Consider the following 20,038-nt stretch of genomic DNA (forward strand, 5'->3'; position numbering starts at 1 on the left):
CTCATTCAAAAGCAACAGTACAACATTTCAAAATCATTTACGAGCCAGCTGTAAACAATGCCGTACTGTAGCGCCGCTGAAGTAACGCTTGTTCTCGTTTGACGAGTGTCCTGTGCAACGTTGGCCTACTCACTGTATGTGTTACATCTGTGTGTGGGCTCGTCCACGTTGTGGTGATTACACCCTCTTTTTACACATGACTTCTCCCAAACATGGACTTGTTTATGAGGGCTATTCATGTTTATGTGCCGACAATTGGGTGTAGCTGGCAACACAGAAACAAGCTCTGATTCATGCTATCATTTTCCAATTAGCAGAATTGCTGCATTTAGGATTTTAACGGTGAGCGCCATGGATGGAGATCCCCATCGGTGGGTCTGGTACATCAGTTACGAGAAAGCAGCGGCGAGATAGAGACTTTGAAAAGTGTGCGGTTGTTGAATATCGTTTAAGCGGAGTTATTGGTGAGAAGGCATTGGCATTTGGCTACGAGCTTGGCTCCGCTGGTGGAAACTTCGGGAAGATGCGGCCAAGTGAGCGTGTGACCCACCGCTCATAAATTTTGAGCACACATCCAGTCCACTCTCTTTCACTCTCGTCTGCACACACAAACACTTTCTCGCTCACTTTCCCTCTCGCTCGTAAAGGCACAGCCGTGCGCACATTTCTCACTCTCCTTTATAGCCACAGTTTTATTATTTACTCATCTCTATTTGTCTCTGTCTTGTTTTACACACACACACACACACACACACACACACACACACACACACACACACACACACACACACACACACACACACACACACACACACACACACACACACACACAGAGAGAGAGAGCAGCCGAGTGTCTCCCCTCCGTGTGTGCAGTGTAACAGGAGATCTGATGGTTTTCCGTGGGTGAGTAGGCGGGTCAGGCCTTACTTAAACTAATGGCTCCCAGCAGTGTTGAATAGCCAGACACACTGGAGCCGAGGCCTGAGGTTTTGGAATGCCACTGCCGGCTCAATGCCTGCCTTTCATCGGCACCGAGCGGAGGAGAGAAAGAGAGAGAGTATGAGACAGGGAAAATAAGAGAAAGGAGGGGGAAGAAGAAAATTCAGGACTGGTTTGTTATGGGTGATATTCGGATTGCTGAAACAGAAGACACTGTTGTATCTGAATGGAAGGACAGATGGCGACGACTTAGGTGAAGTTAAAAAAAAAAACTGCTGCACAAATGCCACAAGCAGCCGAGGCTGCTGCTTTAATTTTAAATAAATGAAGCAACAGGGAGTTCCAGGTGAGTTCAACAGGTGGCAAAATGGAAACTTATATATATAGAGAGGAACATGTGTTCTGCATGTTTGATTTGGTACAAGTTTTCCATTGTCAGTGCTTCCGTACACAACCTGAGCTGGTAGGGTGAAGCACAGCAACCCGACATGTGAGTGGAACCACTGGCTTCCCTACCTGCGAGGCCTTTAGAGCCAAATGCTGACCAGTAATCACAAAAATTAATCGGACTGATTGCGCTGAGCTCGGCTGCCGCTGGGCGAAGGACAACCTGTCCTTCACAAGGCTAATACATACATAGACGGGTCATTTTGGAGCAACCATTTAATCTCAGTACCCAGTGAAAACCCACAAATACAGAGGCACAACATTGCAAACCCCTGCGCAGAAAGGACAAGCCCGGCCTCGAACTCAGAATATGCGAGAGCGCAAACTACTACACTGTTGTGTAGCAATAAGAAAGTGAATAACAGTTGATTATTCACTATGTCTCTCAAAGCTTTTCTGTACATTGTAAAGACTGAATCCATCCGTCCGTCCGTCCATCCATCCATTTTACGCCACCTGCTTTAAACTAAAATTGACTTCAGAAAATTCTAGTTTTTGATCTGTGATTCTGTCTCAGTCGTTTCAATCCGATGATTAGAATGATTAAAACAGAGTAACCACTGACATGATTCAGATATTATTTGTATATTTGGCCACACTTCATAAATTTGCCAAACTTTTTTAACAAAGATTGGTCAAATAAGAATAGCGAACATGCTTTGGGAGTCTCTATTCTAGTCTTCTCTATTCGACAGTCCACTACAAAGACGTACAGTAAAAAGGGTTTTCTCTTTCTGTATTGTGATTATTGCATCACCTATCATTTATCTTACCCTGCAGACAGAGAGAAAATAACCCTCACTTTTCTTGTGATTACTACCGAGAAACATCTTATTTGATCGCTAACTGTGCTTGTTTTAACAGTAAACGGTCCACCAGACAGACATGGAGCTGGAAAGTGACGTGTCCTTCCTAGATAAATGTGCAAGGGGAAGCTGTAATGGAAAATGTGGCATTGCAAGATCAGCCAGGGAAATCTATGGCTGCATCAGATTAGTGAACATCGGGAGTCTGAAAACTGATCAGATGGACTCCGAGAAGGGAAGCAGAGTGGGAGGGAGGGGGACCATGCTGGTAAGATGGGTCGACGGAGAAGGGGGGGGCAGCGGTAATGAGGGTTGGTGGGAAAAATAGCAACGAAATGAATAATTATCGAGAATTTTTATCAGATAGCCAGAGAGAGGCAGAAATGGAGGATGCTGGGTATGTGACTGAACGGGCCCAGACACAGTATGTCTCCGTTTTGGATTTCATTTGTAATCATTTAGAATTTTTTGCTGGTGACCAAAATCAAAGAATTATTTAACAGTGGTGTTTTCTGCATTTTCAAGGTCGTTTTTTTATTTTTTTTTATTATTTTCAGTTCTAATTTTTACCCATCTGTGACGTATTTTGGTTTGGCACTTATAGGACACAACACCAGTGTTTATACACAGAGTTGTAGAATTAAATCTTTATTTGTGATTTTTCTCACCTCCAATAAACATAAACACACACACACACACACACACATACAAACATACATGCATAAATGCATGCATGCATACATACATACATACATACATACATACATACATACATACATACATACATACATACATACATACATACATACATACATACATACATACATACATACATACATACATACATATGAGCAGTTGTGATTGTCAGTTGTCTTTGTGCTTTGTTGTAACTTGAGCTGTAATGTAAGGAAGCCATCTTGAGGATTACACACAAAGCACGCCGGTCTTTATTTGTGTTCGCTCTGGTGGTGTCAAGACCCTATAGAGACATCCTGGCCAGCAAATTTGAGGTTGGTGGGAGTTTGGCCAGAGATCAAGTTGCTTTGGCAGACCTCCAAGCACTATGACGAAATAGAAGCTTAATAACTGATAAAACCACATTGACATTACCAACACATGCAACACATGCGGTCACAACGCCAAACTTAACACAGCGAGAAGCTGGAAAGCTTCTGCTCGTAAGAAGTTGTGTCTGGGAAAATAAAACAAAGCGGCACACTTTTTTCTTTCTTCTTTTTTTTTTTTAAAGATCTTTGTCATCAATTCACACTTATTTGGCAGCAGATTTTTTTGTGAAATCTCTTCACTCAACTTGCACTTTCAAAGTCTCCAGTGTGCTGACAACAAAATGCTCTCGCCATGTGTGACTTGTGTTGCCTTTTTGAAATTGAATGTATTTCCAGTCCATTGTCTGCTAGAAAGGTTATTTCAGTGCCGCGCTGCAGTGACAAGGCCTGCTGGCCAAGTGACCTTGTTTCTCAGTCGGTACGTTTACATGCGCAGTGGCGCTACGGCTGCTTCCCGACTAAGGCATTTAAATACACACGGTACTGTAATCGGTTTATTGCTGTAATTATGACTCCTCTATGACCGTCGGTAGCCATATAAACTCCTTCAGTTGTTCTTCTTCTGTTAAAACTCCTGTTTGACGGTTGACATCAGAAGAAATTTATATATTTCCATTACAATATGCATTTATCTTCTGCATGTCATGACATTCAACCAATCAGATGTATCCTCACTGACAGATTGTGTTGACAACGGATCATATTTCACGCTAGAGATCATAAAGCACAATGAGATTAACATCATTATGCTGAAGTGTTTGTTTTTTTCACCGCATATTACAACCATTGTAACATTATCGCATTATTAGGTAATGTCATGTAGCCATACTAGAAATACCAGAATGATGTAAATACAAGCCTTTGGGTCTGGAAACAAGGAAAACTATAACAGAATTACTGTTCTGTGCAGTTTCAGTCAGTGGACTGTTTTATAGAATGAAGAATCTGCTGCTCCGTGGTCATTTATAAAACAGTAATAGTATATGTCATCCAATCAAATCAATATCTTAGTCATAAAGTCTAAGTAGATGTCTTTGTATTCTTTATTCAGAAATTTACAGTTAATACTTTTCTTCTTTAGTGATCTGACACAGACCCATAAATTTTACGTTTGCTGTGTCACTATTCTTTGTTATATTATTAATTTTTTTATTTCCAAAAAGATAAGAGAGACCAATCGTCAACCCCATTTTCTAAATGCAGTTTTTTTTCGTTTTTTTTTTCATTGTAAGCTGCTTCACTGTTATTCATGTGAGTATAGACTGACTGCATTAGCATCTTCTGGCATGATAAAAACACTTTAACAAACAACTGTTTTGCCTGAGGCACATATGCAGGAGTGTGAACCCTGAATCTCAATAGATGTAGTTTGTTTTCGGTCAAACATTTTTCACAAACATGACGGAGTGGAAAAAGCTTTGTAGAAGAAAGATGCAGTATATTGTTTAGCCTCAATGTATTTTATTTCTTTTAGTTGGTCTGATTTCCACTGATCCTCATCTCACTTGGTCAAGCACTAAAGTTAAAAAAAAAAAAAAAAAAAGAAGAAGAAGAAGCTGAATTTCCTTTTCTTTTCTGCCTTTTTTTGGTGCTTTCCTAAGAAAAGACAAAAAAATTGCTGTTTACTTTTTCTAAAAGTGGAAGTTTGGCTTTGGAGCGTGTGAACAAAAACAGATGCTGCATACTCTCTTGTTCTGTCACACACACACACACACACACACACACACACACACACACACACACACACACACACACACACACACACACACACACACACACACACACACACACACACACACACACACACACACACACACACACACACACAATGAATGCCAAACAGCTGCATTAGACTGGAGCGGCAGCAGGAAATCATACTACAGTATGCATACATGAAGCCTGCAAGCAGACGTTCCTCTGACAAAGTAGTGGTTATAACACAGCAGATTGTTCTTGCTCACTCTCTTTACTCGGGACTCTTTGGGGAGGAGAGGCACTCAAACTGAAGGCCAGTACAGTTTTTATGCAAATGACTCCTTCTGGTATAATCCTCCCAAACAATGACAAGCAGCAGCTCACATGTCCTTTATAGGCAGAGACCCAAAACAGGGCTGCATTTCAACAGCTGTGCTGGTATGTAGCTGTTGCTACTGGTGAGGCAGAGGGCACAGTAGGAGTAACAGATTAAAGGCTGAGCAGACATCCAAACGCTGCACAACAATTTATAAGGCCCCATTCAAACCCACTTCACACATCCTTGTACAAAAAGAAGCTCATTCATTCACTTCACTGGGGCCAGACTGACACACTTCATATAATCTGCAAGCAATGTGTGCATGTTTTATTGTTTTCTTTTCTTTAAATGGCCGTGTTTAACTTTCAATGCCAATAAGTACTGCCAACACTGCTGGTTCTGCAAACTGGCTCCATACTAATGAAAGAGTGGACAGGGTATTTCCCTCACAGGTCGTTCGTCTAAGCATACCGTAACTAATCGGGAAAACTTGTGTTGTTTCACATTCAAATGTGACAAATAAATGTTGCTAACTTATGTGAAACTGTATTCTACCTTTTCTTCCTGCTGAGAATAGAGAATAGACGATGTCTTATAGGGCACAGCTCTGGTAAGGAAACCTCATATGTCATATGAATCTGGCCACACACTCGCCTTACCATATCTTGACTTAAGGCCCTGTTTATATGACATTTTCAGGATTTTGGAGTCTCTAAAAATGGTATCTGAAGTGTAACATTTTATTTGAAATGAACCCGTCTCCAGCGAACAAAGCATCTGCACTACAAGTCCCGGTAAATAGTTTCTTTGTACATGAAAATAGATATACAACAATAACAGTGACGAATCCCAGAGTGCTGCTTGTGCTGTCCACATTTCTTACACACACTTGGTGGGCTCTGAACCAACGAAGTACAGCACTTCTGGCACTTTGAAAGGTGTTTAATCTCAACCGGGAAGCGACTCGGGGTTCAGCGTTCGGCCCAAGAACACTTATAAACAGGACGAGATCAAATCAGACAACCTCGCTGTCGGAAGACGATTAGTGCTGCCACAGCCAGCCACAATTGGCACAGCAAACACTGTATGGTGCAGTCATATGTTGGTCATGATGTATAGCTTCAGATGTTTCGTCATCTCTCCATCCTTTCACTCCCTCCCCTCTTCCCCTCTCCCCCAACCACCTGGTCCTTCATGTGAGCCTGCTGACTGACCAGATGCACCCTGAATAGAGTTGGTACGAGGAGGCCTATGAGAGGAGGGGAGGGGAGGGGAAGCTGGGCTTGTTATGTTTTGTACACTCAGTCAAATGTAGTTGTTTTGGCAATGCAAAACCGTGCAACGAACCGTTTTGTGATTTTCCATACACAACTACACATGACATTATCATGGTTTTAAACCACGCTTATTACAAACAGACAGATTTCACCTGTGTTTCTGGATCGCGCCAAAAGTTTTGCTGTTCAGATGTGTTTAGCCAGTCATGTATCAGTGCAAGGAAATGAGCTGCAGCGTCTTCTAATGAACTTCAGCCGACAACATTAGCATGTTTGTTTACAAAGCCAAATGTCTGTGGATTCTCACATGTTGACCATGTTCTCAGTTGCTGGTTGCTGATTAAAACCAAATCAGTGTCTTATTTACCCCAAGAGCAGAATGAACATAACACCATCCTCTGTATTTTCCTGAAGTAAACTTGAGGAGCGAATAATAGGCAGGAATGAATTCAGCCCGCAGGCTTGCCCAGTCTGCAGGCAGGCAGCATTATCTTCACCTACATTGTCTCGGGCCGGCCATAAATCAGACAGTGATTTAAGTTTAACTCAGTGAAGACGCAGTGCGGAGGATAAGAGGGTAGAAGAAAGAAGAAGAATGACTCATTCAAGCTCCTCAAGTGTCCCACCAATGGGCTGGCTGGCAAAGCACTGCTGAGCTGGCCACATTAAGGAACTGAGACAAAAGAGGGCTTCAGTGAAAGACCCCTGAAAAGAGGAGGAGGGGGTTGTCCATATAAAAACATTCTGAAGGGAGATCCCCACTTCTCTTGAGGGGGCCTGGGAGAAGAAGGGAGGGTGGAAGGAAAAGGGACACGCATACACACACATGCAGATGCACACACACTTTTGTCTCTCCCCCCTTGGCACAGCCTCTTGTTTAGCCTTTAGGTGCCAAACCAATTAGTTATGTTAATTGCAGGGTCCATCGCCGGTGAATGCAGGTTGAATAGGGCCAGTCAGCAGTGGATGATTGGCTGGGATCCATGGGGTAAAAAAAAAGAAAAAAAAAAAAAAAAAGAGTGGTGGGGGTCTTGGGAGGAGGGCGGCTGTGACGTTGCCGGAGCCCTCGGCCCATGAAAGCAGAGAAGAGGACAGTGTGTGGGAAAATAGAGGAGGAGCCTGAACTGAAAGAGAGAGACGGGGAGGGTGGGAGGCTCAGAGCTTGAGAGAGCAAGCAAGAGAGAGGACGCAAACTCAATGAGAAAAAAATCAAGAGGGAGCCTTTCAGCACGGCAGTAGAGACAGACAGCGTGAGAGATACCAGGAGCGATCGGGAGAGACAGAGCTTCACATGAGCGTACTCAGGACAACAAAGACAGAAGGAAAGTAAGGCAAGAGTGTGTTGAGTGCGTAGTGCAGCGTTTGTTGGTCTGCTGCTTGGTTATCTGTCTCTGTCTCCATCTGGGTGCCATCTGTGTCTCTGGCTCTGGCCTTCGCCACACTGGAGCTCACATATGTGGGAATGCAAACACATGCCTGACATATGAAGGCGAGGAGTCACAGAAAAGGACAAAAATCAAAGGATAAAGAAATCCAGAAACCCTGGCCACCGCTGCTGACCCTCTCAAAGGACTGAAGAGTGGACTCTACTAGAGAGGAGGTAGGAGTGCGTGTTTGCCTTTCCTCTGTGTATTTTTGGTTGAATAGTTCTCATTTATCTCGACGAGCGAGTGAGTGTGTTTACTTTGGCAAACAGTGCACTTCATGCACACAGTGTGTGTTTGTGTGTGTGTTTGTGTGTGCCGTCTTAATTCCCAGAGCTGCTCTGTACTGTACAGATGGTGGCTCATCCTTTACTCTTTATCTCTTCATCCTTCTTGACTGAGGTAGCTTGCTTTACCTGTGCGCAGGAAACTTCTGCTGCCATATGGGCACAATACTAATTGCTGTTTAAACGATTTATTCAGCCATGCACGTTTATTTTTCAAGCTGTTGAGTTTCTTGGAGCAACTGCATCTCGGGCAGCTATCCAAATTTACTTTGTCTATCTCCTCGATTCTCCAATACTTCTTATTCACACCTTTCCACGTGTATATTACAGTATGCAGGAACATCATGAACAGTCATCAGTTTTTTTTTTAAACAATATTACTGTAAGTTTTGCAACATGCAGCATTCTGTACCTCATTTGTTTTTCCCCGATCATTTTCGAAATGGCAGACGAATAAGAATTTGATTGAATATATGAAGGTTTTCACCATTTCCCTCCCTGAGGCTAACTAAGCAAATAACAGAGACCTCGTAAAGATAAACAAACCTTGCGATCTGATTCATTTTGAGTTCAAAAGAGGTTTATCTCACTCAGCTGTCATTTACTGGGATAGTAATCAGTTTTTCCACATGGCAAACAGAGCAGAAGAAACTAGGTAAGGAAGACGCGTGCATCTGCGGTACAGTATCCCGGACATATGGGCTGAGGAAGGGGAACTGCTGTGTCTGTCTTTCACGCTGTGCCTACATGTTACACACTGACATCAGGGAGAGTGTGGATCCCAGTGCAAAGGTCACGCCGCCGTGCTGCTCTGCGGTCCGTTGCCATCTCGAGTGGCTTGCACGAGATTTTGTATTTCTGTTTTTTTTGTGCCCGAGAAGGATGTGGAGGGAGGAGGTGTGTGAGAAAAGACAGAGAGACCTGGCCAGTGTCACGCCAGGCCAGACCAGTCCATCAGGGAGATAGGAGCGTCTAACTGTCGACTGCAGACTCAGACCAGAGACCCCTGTCTGGACTGCTGGACTCTGTCACACTCCTGACAACCTGCACTGTGGCTGTATCTTTTCTGTGCGAGTCTGTGTTTTTGCACGGTTCTCTGTGCAGAAAGCAGCGCCAGATATCTTATTTAGAGATTTAATTGAACATCCTTTCAAATCCTGATGCTCGGTTGCAGTTTGTGTCTTTCATTTGCGCGTCTTTGAAGTTTTTGATCACATACTTGATAAGTATATGTTTGACTCTGAGGAAGTGAGTGTGTGTCCATGTGTGCACCAGGTGTCTTGCAGACATTGTGTCTGCTGAACTACAAGGTTGCTTGTCTTATGCTGCGCAGCAGCTTTTTTTCTTTTTTTTTTTTTCTTCCTCCTGACCTCAAACACAGCTGGGAGTTTCTTTGCTGAAAGTGTTGTAATAGATAGAGAAACAGACCACCATGACCCTCGCGCAGCACGATATTATCTGAAGAATTCATCTACAGAATACCCCCTATTTCAGCACGCACATATGCACACACACACACACACACACACACAAAAAAAAAGAGCAGCTGCTTCAAGAGTTTCGCTGCAGGAAATGCTCTATTAGTTCCAGTGGTGAGGGGCTGTGATATCTTGCCCCGGGGGTTCAGTCAGAGGTTGTGCCGTTGAATGTGTGTGCTGGCCTGTATGTTTGTGTGTGAAACATGAAAGGGTCTGGTCATTTATTCAACGGAAGCCACCCAGTCGCCACACTGAATGATTGTTCCATCATGGGAAACCTCTCCTAACTGTGTAAACGATGATATCTGTGTGAGATGGGGAGTATGAGGGACGTTTCGGTGTCAAAGAGCACCGACACTCCCGTCATCCTTTCCGACGCAACCCCATTGACATTGTAGCCTCCCTCCTTGTGCTAAGGGCAGGAGTCACAGGTCTCTTCCATGAGTTGACCGACCCTTTCCTGGCCTGAGAGACCGGCTCAGTGACCCAATACAAGTCCTCTATTTACTGAGCTGGAGCGATCTGAAAGGAAGTGTCTACACACACTTAAAAGGCTGTGAAATCACCTCCATTGAAGTTTTCAATTAAGATTGAGTGCCTGGGTAAAAGCAGGCTTTTATATTTAGCGGTTGATAAGAGTACGTACGCAGATCAGAGTCAATACAACCATCCCACTGCAGAGGAAATTATTGCAGTGTTTGGGTGTGGAGCAAATTGTGTTATTGCTCTGTGGCATTCGCTCCCCACTCACATAACACTGAGTCATTTTATATCTAATATCACAAATATGATGCAATGGAGCCTTAATGCTTGGTTTTCCAGTGCTTTACCAAAAAGGCAGAAGTAACAGTAGTTTCTTTCTGTTGGTTGCAGTCAAAACATGTGCAACAGAATGCATTTAAAATTGTGCAACCTTTCCTGGAAAGACGGTGTCATTTTCCTGTGTTGAACCCAAAAGCACAAATTGATGCTCAAGAGAACTAAAAAAAAAAAAAAAAGAAGAAGCATGTGCTGTGTTGTTAGGTGTGTGGGTGGATGAGAAATGGGTGGCGTTGCCTTTCTGCGTGAATTGTCTGTCATAGTCATTATTTTCTCCTTTTCTCTCACTTTTCTTTCCTTTCTTCCTAAATCAAAGAAAGCGTTCATTCAAAGGAGCGTTTCTCCACAAACGCTCCTTTCATGATTGGTTCTGACGTGAAACTTTAGTTTGCGCACAGATTTACACTTACCTCGTGCAACATTTAATGTCGCAGCTGCAGTGTAATCCTACTTTTGTCATTGAGAAACATGTTGTCAAGACGTTCACAGGAGAAAATTCACGGTGTTCTTAAACATATGTGCGCGCACAGCGATAACGCTCATCAAAACACACCTCTGCCCACACATCCACGAACACTTGCTCATCCTCCGCCGCTATCTCCGTCTCATTCTTTACATTGTTTTGAGCACAGCTGGCCTCTTTGTTTTGCTTATCTGTCTCTCTCAGCGTTTGTTGGGCTCTGGTCTTTTAATGCTAAGCTTGCCCACAGAGCTCTGTTTATAGACTTCTTGGACCATACCCACGGCGCTTCCCCCGCTTTGATTCGTCCAATCACCAGAACCAGTGGCGAACAGATTAGTCATCTGTATAGTTCATGTTTGGGATGAGGATAACATCTTTGTTTTATTAGACTGTAGTTGCATTTGTTGCGCGAAGTGATGTCTCCCTTTCATGGTGTTTTGCATCACAACAGGCCAATTGTGTGTTTTTACATGCTTTATAACAAATATGTGAACAATCTGTGTGCTTATATTTTATTGACTGAGTCTCCTTTCCCTCAGGAGTTTATATTTGGCAAGGAAAGATCATCAACACAGCTGGTAAAAAGAATTGTTTTGAGTAGAAAAGTATACCTTGACAAGTTTTTATGCCGTTTACCTTTCCCGCTGCAACTTTGGGTGCTCCCTACTCCAGGTCAAAACTTATCCCATCATGCTTCCAGAGTGGGAGTCAAGCGGGAGTTATTTTATTGTCAATAAAATAACTGCAAGTCTGTCACACCAACTTAACGTGAGTTCTCAATCTTTACACAAACGTCCTCAGTTGGGGTAAAAAAAAATAAAAAATCTGCTCTGTAATTGTCCCCAGCATGGTCTATGTTGACGGCAACATCTGGTTGGACCAGAGCCCACCAGTCAACTGTTAAAGCCCCTGACACCTGGTCTGAAACAGGCCGGCCTTAATGTTTGCGTTGTTTTCTCGTGTCCACAGCTTGTATTTTGTTTTATGGACTACTGGTGACTTACTATTTCAGAGGGTGTGTGCATGTGTGTGTGTGTGTGTGTGTGTGTGTGTGTGTGTGTGTGTGTGTGTGTGTGTGTGTGTGTGTGTGTGTGTGTGTGTGTGTGTGCGTATGTGTGTGTTCGCACAGAGCTGAAGAAAAACAGTGTTTTGTCTGGCTGCAGTTTAAGTTGATTGTCTGGGTTTATGATGGATAGGAGACATGCTGTCTTAATCCCCCCCCAGACAGACACAATGATATACATCGCTGTGTAAGACTGTGCTGATGAAACATTTTATGGGGGGGGGGGGATACAAAACTATTTCTGTTTAAAGTCGTCATGCTTCCATTAAATGCAGAGCTGACTGTTTCGCAGATTTTGGGTTTAAAGACTCACCCGACTCATACTGATTGATGGGCAGGCTAATCAATTAGTTACAGAGAGGTGAGAAGGGTTGTAACCAGATAGGCAGATAATCCACTGACCCCTGGAGACGGGGAGCTGGTGTGAGAGTCTGCCTTTTGTGATTTGAGGGTCATGATTGACAGATCCGAATTTTCCTTGTTATGCTACTGTTGTTATTCACGCAAGTGTGTGTGCGCGTGCGTGCGTGTGTGCGTGTGTGTGTGTGTGTGTGTGTGTGTGTGTGTGTGTGTGTGTGTGGTGTGTGTGTGTGTGTGTGCGTGCGTGTGTGTGTGTGTGTGCCCCAGGCAGGCTGTTTCACAGGTGTTTATGTCGCCGTTACCTCAGGGCTAAGTGTTTTCTCTCTCTCCACTCAGCTGATGACAAACCCAACACCTGGTAAACAGGGCCAAAGAGCACACACTGTCATGATGACACACATTGTCTCCCCGCTACGTGGCCCCGGAGCGTGTGACGCGGGCGTGTGTCTAAATTACACACATTCGTCTGACCCATTGACAATAAAGCCTTTAATGGCTGCCAAACGCAACTGCAAGCACCTTTCTTTGCCAGATACGGTTTTACATGCGCAATTACAAGAAACACAGCAGAAGCAGGGCTTTGTGTTGTGGTTGTGGGTCTTAACCGAAGGAAAAAAGAAGCTCTGCAGAGCTTGTAATATAAAGAAAATCATCTGCAGTAAAAAAAAATTCCTTTCAGGCTTTAGAGATTTTGCACTGGAAGCTTTTGACTGTAGATGTTTTTAAGTTAGCCATTTCACGATATACCCAGTCACTTCTCTCAATGCGGTCTGACCTCATGTACACATGGACAGTGTCGTTTCTCCCAGTCTGACCTCCGCCAAACCTCGTCTGCCTCGTCTGTTTCTCTGATTCCAGCGTCACATCACATGTACCTCTGTTTTACGGCTCATTCTTAGCTTTTTATGGACAGCGTCTGTCTGCCATGCCGTCCCCTCATACTTTTCTCCTTCGCAGTCTTGCCACTAAGTACATTTCCATCTCTGGGTTGCTCTGTCCAATATGTGGCATGCTGGATTACTGCAGTGTTTTTCTAATTATCCCACTGGGTGATGAGGTTATGCAAGGGCTTCTCTCTCTCTCTCTCTCTCTCTCTCTCTCTCTCTCTCTCTCTCTCACGGGGCAAATGTGACAAATTCACTTCAGGAGCATGACTGAGCTTTATTGCTCCGAAACACTTTTCTGGTTTCTTTGCTTCTCACTTCGCCTCCATTCCTCTTCTTCTAACGTTGTGCATGCATACATTTTTCTCTTGTCCTTTCTTCCCCACCACTGTCAACCTTTACCATCTCTCCACTTTCTCGCGGAGTGAGGAGCAGGAGTGAGGAGTGTTGACGTTGGGCTCCGTCCAAATATGTAGTCTACGGGGCTGGAAGGTGGTAATGAGAGCCAAGAAAAACAGCCTGGCTCTGAGTCTGACAACCAGGCTTGTCTTTCTGATGAAACCAAACGAAAACAGTATTTTCTCTCCTTGTTATTTCGTCCCTCCCCATCCTCCATCTTTTCCTCCCTGCATGTGAGTCTCCTTCTCTGCCCCTGGTGCCTCTAAATTGGTGGATAATTTCTGAATCCTGTCTGTGCTTGTTTAAAATTCCTTAGCAGTCTGTGAAGGTGGCTCTGTGATAATAGATAGGCAACAATTCGGCCTAATTGTTCTGCGCAAAGGAGCTAACGTAAATATTGTCATGAATTTGTGCAATATATCTCTCTAATCTTGGTTTAAATGTAAAATATTAGGTTCCAGAACAAATGCTTTATTGACTAGTGAGCCACAATAAAACATTTGTAGCATGAAGTTGCTGGTGTATTACAAATTAAAACAATATTGGAAACAGCACAGCAACAGTCGAGGAGGAGTAATCCCCGAGAGACCAATGATATAAATAACCCTTATTGAAATGATCAAAAGAAGGTATACGTCCACATTTGCACCAAACCTGACGCGATACGAAATACTTAAGTCATTGACGCTGTTGTTTAGATGTGAGGTTATAACAGCTATCTGATGTGAAGAAACAAGCACCATTAGATTGTCTGCTTCAAAAGTGGAGGTTGCCGTGGCGCGTGTGTGTGTGTGTGTGTGTGTGTGTGTGTGTGCGTGTGTGTGTGTGTGTGTGTGTGTGTGTGTGTGTGTGTGTGTGTGTGTGTGTGTGTGTGTGTGTGTGTGTGTGTGTGTGTGTGTGTGTGTACGCGCGCGTGTGTGGGTGGAGGTCAGGAGGGATCGCAGGAGAGAGGAACAGATGTGTGCTGTATTGTGGCTGTGTGCGTGGACGGACGGGGACCAGGTGCAGCCTTTGTCTCCACAGCATTTAAGTCCACTCGCTTGCATTCAGCTGCCTCGTACCCCCCCCCCCCCCCCCCCCCCCAGCCCTCCACCCCCGCCCCGCCCCCCCAGAGGGGAGGCAGATAAGTGTGTGTGTGTGAGCTGTGGCTGCCTTGGCTTAAGTCGAGGAGGCTCAGTCCCTTCTGCCCCCCTCCCCCCCCCCTCCTCCGTCACAGGTGACTGTTGGAGGTCCCAGCTGGCCTGCTCTTGGCCGATTAGATCCATATGGTACAGGAGGAGGAGGAGGAGGAGGAGGAGGAGGAAGGTCCTGTTTAATTTATAAATCAATTCCCGTTGTCTCTGTTTTCAATTGACTTTTTTTTTTTTTTTTTAATGGGGTTAAATACACAGGCTCAATTGGCAATTAAAAATACCTGGTGACACCGACTTTAAATTGACAACCAACTGATTTCAATTAGGTAAGATTTCAATTCAATAACTACAGAGTTGGCAACGTTCTTACATTCTTTACGTACGTAGATATACAGAGAGTTGGTATATACTCTATCTTTTACAGCAACCTCAATCTTTATGTGGCGGTGCTCACACACATGCTAATGTATTACTATATTTGTCAGTGTGCATATGACAGTTTAATCATGAGTACAGACAAAGATTCTACTTTTATTCCATTTGTTTATTCCATATGCTGTCAATTCTATGGGAACATTTTATTCTAGATATACTTTTTGATTCAGAAACAATAAGTTGAGGCATTCATCCATTATTGATTTAACCTGATCACCTTAAGTACGAATAACTGTTACTGTCGGCTGCTTCTGTAAGTCTAAACCATCAGATTTTAGAGCACCTCACAACGCAATGTTATCACAAGTCACTTCCAAAATAGTGAATTCACACAGCATGAGGCTGCTATAAGCTGTTTGTCCTCTAAAGTATGTGTTTCAATGTCTTCTTCAGTGAGATGAAAGCCTACCAAACAACAGTTTCATACTTTTTTATGATAAGCTCAACCAGCCACTTACCCAGTGTTTCGTACCGTTATGGGTTTTCATGTGGATTTGTATGTGTGTGTTTTTTTTAGGTATTCATACGGAATGTCCTCAGACCACATATTTGTATCACTGCACATGCTGCGAATTTTCTTTCCCTTCTTTGATAAATTGGTCGAGGCTGTGTTATATCTCCTCACACCTCATCCACAGTGACAAGCCAGAGATAGCAGCTCAGCACACACATGCCTGCCTCAAAGCTGCCAACCGCACACCGATAGTTTGGACTTCACGCGAGTTTCGAGTTAAAACACGATCCAGGTTGTACACTGTATTTATGCCTCACATCAAGTGTGATCTAGGTCATTTATCCCCGCTCTGCCTGGGGAGGCAGATGAATATTATCTGGTTGTTATTTGTCTTTTCATTACCAGCTCCATTATTCAAAGCCTCGCTTCCACGGCGGTGGATCCACAGGAGCAGTCACGTTGTGCGTCCTTTATATTGTGTTTCCCGGAGCCTCATTCCGAATCCTCGCCTGCAGAGGGCTGAGGCAATTAAAGCCCACTGGATGTTTTAATGCAGACGAGCGTCACCTGAAGCTGAACAAACAAGGAACACCTGGTTAGCAACAGCCATCTCCACAGATGCATGTTGCTTTTCCGTCACTGTGATAACAACTGTTGTAGGAAAAGGGACAAAGTAAGCTCAAGTAACCGAGGAGACCGCGGGTCTTAAAGGGACTGCCGGTCAGCAGCGTGGAGTGGTATGAGGAGATTGTCTCAATGTTTTCTTTGTATGTCAGCCACTGACTGTCGTGGGTATATGCATTAGTCCGTTCGCCAGTTTTCTTTAAAGTGTTGTCTATGCATCAAGGCATTTACATCTAATCCCCTTGGTGACGTCCGTGCACCTTCCTTTTGTCCCCTCGCGGCAAGGACAACAGGTGGCCTTCAGACCAGACAAACACCCTACATCCTCCTTCTAAGCCAATATTCACCTGAGTTAACATTAGACCACTTTGTGCACCGTGAGCATGTGTGTTTTGTGGCTCCTGTGACAGCTGCCTCCCCTGACAGCCCCGTCACTATATGCGACGGACTCAGGTGCTCGTGCGCCAGATGAAGTCATCCGGCTATGTGCAATGTCTAATTGACAAGCAGAAAGCAATCCTCAATGGGCTGTTAGCAATACATGCACACACACCTGATGTCTCCCGTTTTGGTCATTACATCTGGCACAGCGAACAACATCCCACATCTTAAGATTTGCCTGTTTCGCAGCTGCAACCTAATTTCTCCCTTCCGTGAAGAAGTAGGTCGCCCAGTGAGGGTAATATGTTGCTATCGCTCACGTTTTCAAATCTTTGGGGTTTCATGTGTCCTGTTAGTCAAACACAATTGGCTATTAAACGAATGATCTGGAACACAAAACTACTGTTTCGCTGCCAGTACAGATCTATTGATGATGTGTCAACACGTCAGCAAAGAACCCGTGAATTCATTTTAGCACAATCACCCAAATACCATTTCCTATGTGTGTTTGTGTATATATATATATATATATATATATAAGTTGTTTACACGGTAACAGTGTTGACACAAAGGCCATATGCCCCATTGATTCTGTTATTGAGATGTCAGTCTAATTTCCTGGCCATACGGATGGGGTGTGTGGAGCTGTGGAGCCGGCATTTGTGTGTATGTATGTGTGTGTGTGTGCGCGCGTGCGTGCTTGCTGCAGGCTGCTCCCTGCGGCGCACTGGCAGGCCACGCGTGGTGGGCATGGCAGTCCAAATGTCTGTATAGATCCCTCCTTCCTGCCCCCTATGTTGGTGAACAGGTGGAGCCGAGGCAGGCCCGGCCATAGTGCCGGGAACGAGGACTCGGGAGCGAGGGTGAGGAGTGCTGCAAAAAAGAGTGGCGAGGAGTGAAAGGCTGCAGGATTTGATGGATAAGTGGTAGGGCTGAGAGAAAAAGTGTTCGGCTTGAAGGAGGCAAAAGGCAAATAAAACTTGGAAATTTGTCAAGGCTGCAGGAAAAAGTGAAAGAGTGGCAAACGTGTGTACAAGCTCACTAGAGAGTCCTCGTCTGTTTTTATTTTTCATATCTTGCACTCAGGAAAGTAAATTTCGTTCGTGCAACAGGCTTTTCAGTGCTGCTGACAGCTTAAGTCTTCCATCTTAGGCCTTTATAAACTGGGACCCTGTGGCTCAAGGCCATGCAGAGTTCATAGCTGTGAAAAAGATATAAAGGGCGCCATTGAAAGCAAAGCCTTAAAACCATGAAACCACATTTAAAAAGCTGCTTTCTGCTGACCCATGACCTGTGAGACTGTGCTTGTCTATTAATCGTCAATTCTCGAAGCAGTTAGAAAAGTCTGATCCACTCTAAATGGAGACGGGACCTGGCCTTCATGCATCTCCGGGAGACAAAGACGGCTTCTGATCCCACATCTCGCCACCACCACAGCCCCCCCATTACACTTTCTCCATTCCTCCTTATCTGGTGGTCTCATTCAGCGTCAATAGCATATTGAGAAGTTGCGTTTAACATTCAAAAGCTTTCCCGATCTTGTTAGTAAAGCGTGAAATAGCCCTGTCCCTTTCTCTCGCCGTCTCTCTTTTCTTTCTTTGCCCCCCTATTTGTTGCGGCGCTCAATGAGGGGGCATTCTACTCCCACACAATAGACTTCTTCAGCGTTTCTTCTGTTATTGATCTGAATGGGTGAGTGTGGGGCTAAACTTTAGACATCTGGCTCTTTGCTGGGGGCAGGGTGGTTGTTGCCCTTCGCAGTATGTGTTGTATGATGTGAAGTGGAGTGGGGGGGTAGCCGGGCATTTTTGTTTTTCTTTTGTAGCTCCACACTCAAAGCGTTGCCATTGATTTAAACCACTGAGCCCATGGTGGGAGTTAAAGAGGCCCATTTGTTTTCTTGTTTATTTGTCAAGTGAAAGCACGAGTGAGTTTGTTGCTTTTCTTGATCTTTTCTTTTCTTTTTTTTTTTCCGAACGTATCCAAGTTTCTTATATTACAAATTGAAAAACTATGCTATAACTAAAACACTTCTTGTTCATTTTTACTGGCAGGAAGAGTATTTCTTCAGACTTGTGAGAAATCTGTTTTGGATTTTCATTCGCCGGTTTCACCGCAGGACAACAATATTTATTTATTTATTTATTTTTCTAAGCGCTCTGGTTTCTGACCCACCGCTGACCTCTCTCTTCTCGTCCTCTTTCTCTGCAGACAGTAGAGAGAAGAAGAGCCCTGCCATGCCCGGTTCTCCTGTGGATGCTAAGACTCATTCCAGATCAGCCCCCAGCAGCAGCGCCAGCTCCACAATGCCCCCCCTGCCCTCGGTCAATCCCAGTGGTCCACGTCCGGCGTCTTTCTCCACCACAGCATGTAAACTTATGCTCAGATCTTTCTTATTGACCTCTCCAGCTCGTATCCATTCACATTGAAGCATTTGCCTGCTTACTGGTTGCACATTAAAACAAAAACAAAAAAAAAGGAACATCTGGTTTCTCTCAGCAGGGTTTATCTTAATGTCTCCCCTTCTGCATCTCATCTGTTTTCCTCAGTGACCAACGGGAACCATCATTCCCCACCAACCCTAAACGCAGTGCCGTCACCGCCACAACGCTACAGTAACGGACCGTCCTCCTCATCTTCGTCATCGCTGGCGAACCAGCAGCTGCCGGCCACCTGTGGGGCTCGCCAGCTGAGCAAGCTGAAACGTTTCCTGACCACGCTGCAGCAGTTTGGCAACGACATTTCTCCCGAGATGGGAGACAGCGTTCGGAGCCTAGTCCTGGCCCTCGTGGTAAGGCCTTTGATCGCTTGTCAGAAATGATCAAAATGAATCGCTGCCTTGAAAGCATTAAATGTTTGTCTCATCAGTATGAATTTCTTAAACTTTTACTCTCCCCGTTTCCCAGAATTCGACAGTAACCATCGAGGAGTTTCACTCACGACTTCACGAGGCCACAAACTTCCCCTTGCGACCGTTCGTTATTCCGTTTCTTAAGGTAAACATAACTGCTCCGGATTTTATTTTCAGTTGTTTTTTTTGGGGGGGGATTACTTCCTTTTTTTCCCCTGAAAGTAATTCCCTGGAATAAAATTCTTTTTCTTTTTTCTTTTTCTTTACCTCTATAGTCTGTCTGTTACCTGTCAGCCTGTGGTTAATAATGCAGCAGACTAATAGACAAAGAGTCTTTAACATTGCCGTAACCCCAGTTCAGGATGATCTGCATGATTTATGAACAACCACGTCACCACCCGGGAGTCATGATGGAGAAGTAATAGCTTCATTT

The 20,038-nt window shown here is 44.3% G+C and overlaps 1 protein-coding gene across 6 annotated transcripts in view; it reads left to right on the forward strand.

Annotated features, from left to right (window-relative positions):
• The window catches only part of cbfa2t2 (CBFA2/RUNX1 partner transcriptional co-repressor 2), a 28,671-nt gene that overhangs the window by 1,043 nt on the left and 7,590 nt on the right, over nt 1-20,038 (forward strand). For 2 of the 6 annotated variants that reach the window (XM_080462008.1, XM_080462010.1), the window contains exons 1-4: nt 7,708-8,150; nt 18,966-19,124; nt 19,304-19,545; nt 19,661-19,750. In XM_080462008.1, the coding sequence (XP_080318134.1) occupies nt 18,992-19,124; nt 19,304-19,545; nt 19,661-19,750 (465 nt within the window). In that variant the 5' untranslated portion in view covers nt 7,708-8,150; nt 18,966-18,991. Of the gene's footprint in view, nt 1-7,707; nt 8,157-18,965; nt 19,125-19,303; nt 19,546-19,660; nt 19,751-20,038 lie in introns of those variants that run through there. The other 4 variants (XM_080462009.1, XM_080462011.1, XM_080462012.1 and 1 more) reach the window with 3 other exon arrangements.

Source organism: Lipophrys pholis, assembly GCF_963383615.2.
Source record: "Lipophrys pholis genome assembly, chromosome: 4".
In the NCBI taxonomy this organism is placed as follows: domain Eukaryota; kingdom Metazoa; phylum Chordata; class Actinopteri; order Blenniiformes; family Blenniidae; genus Lipophrys; species Lipophrys pholis.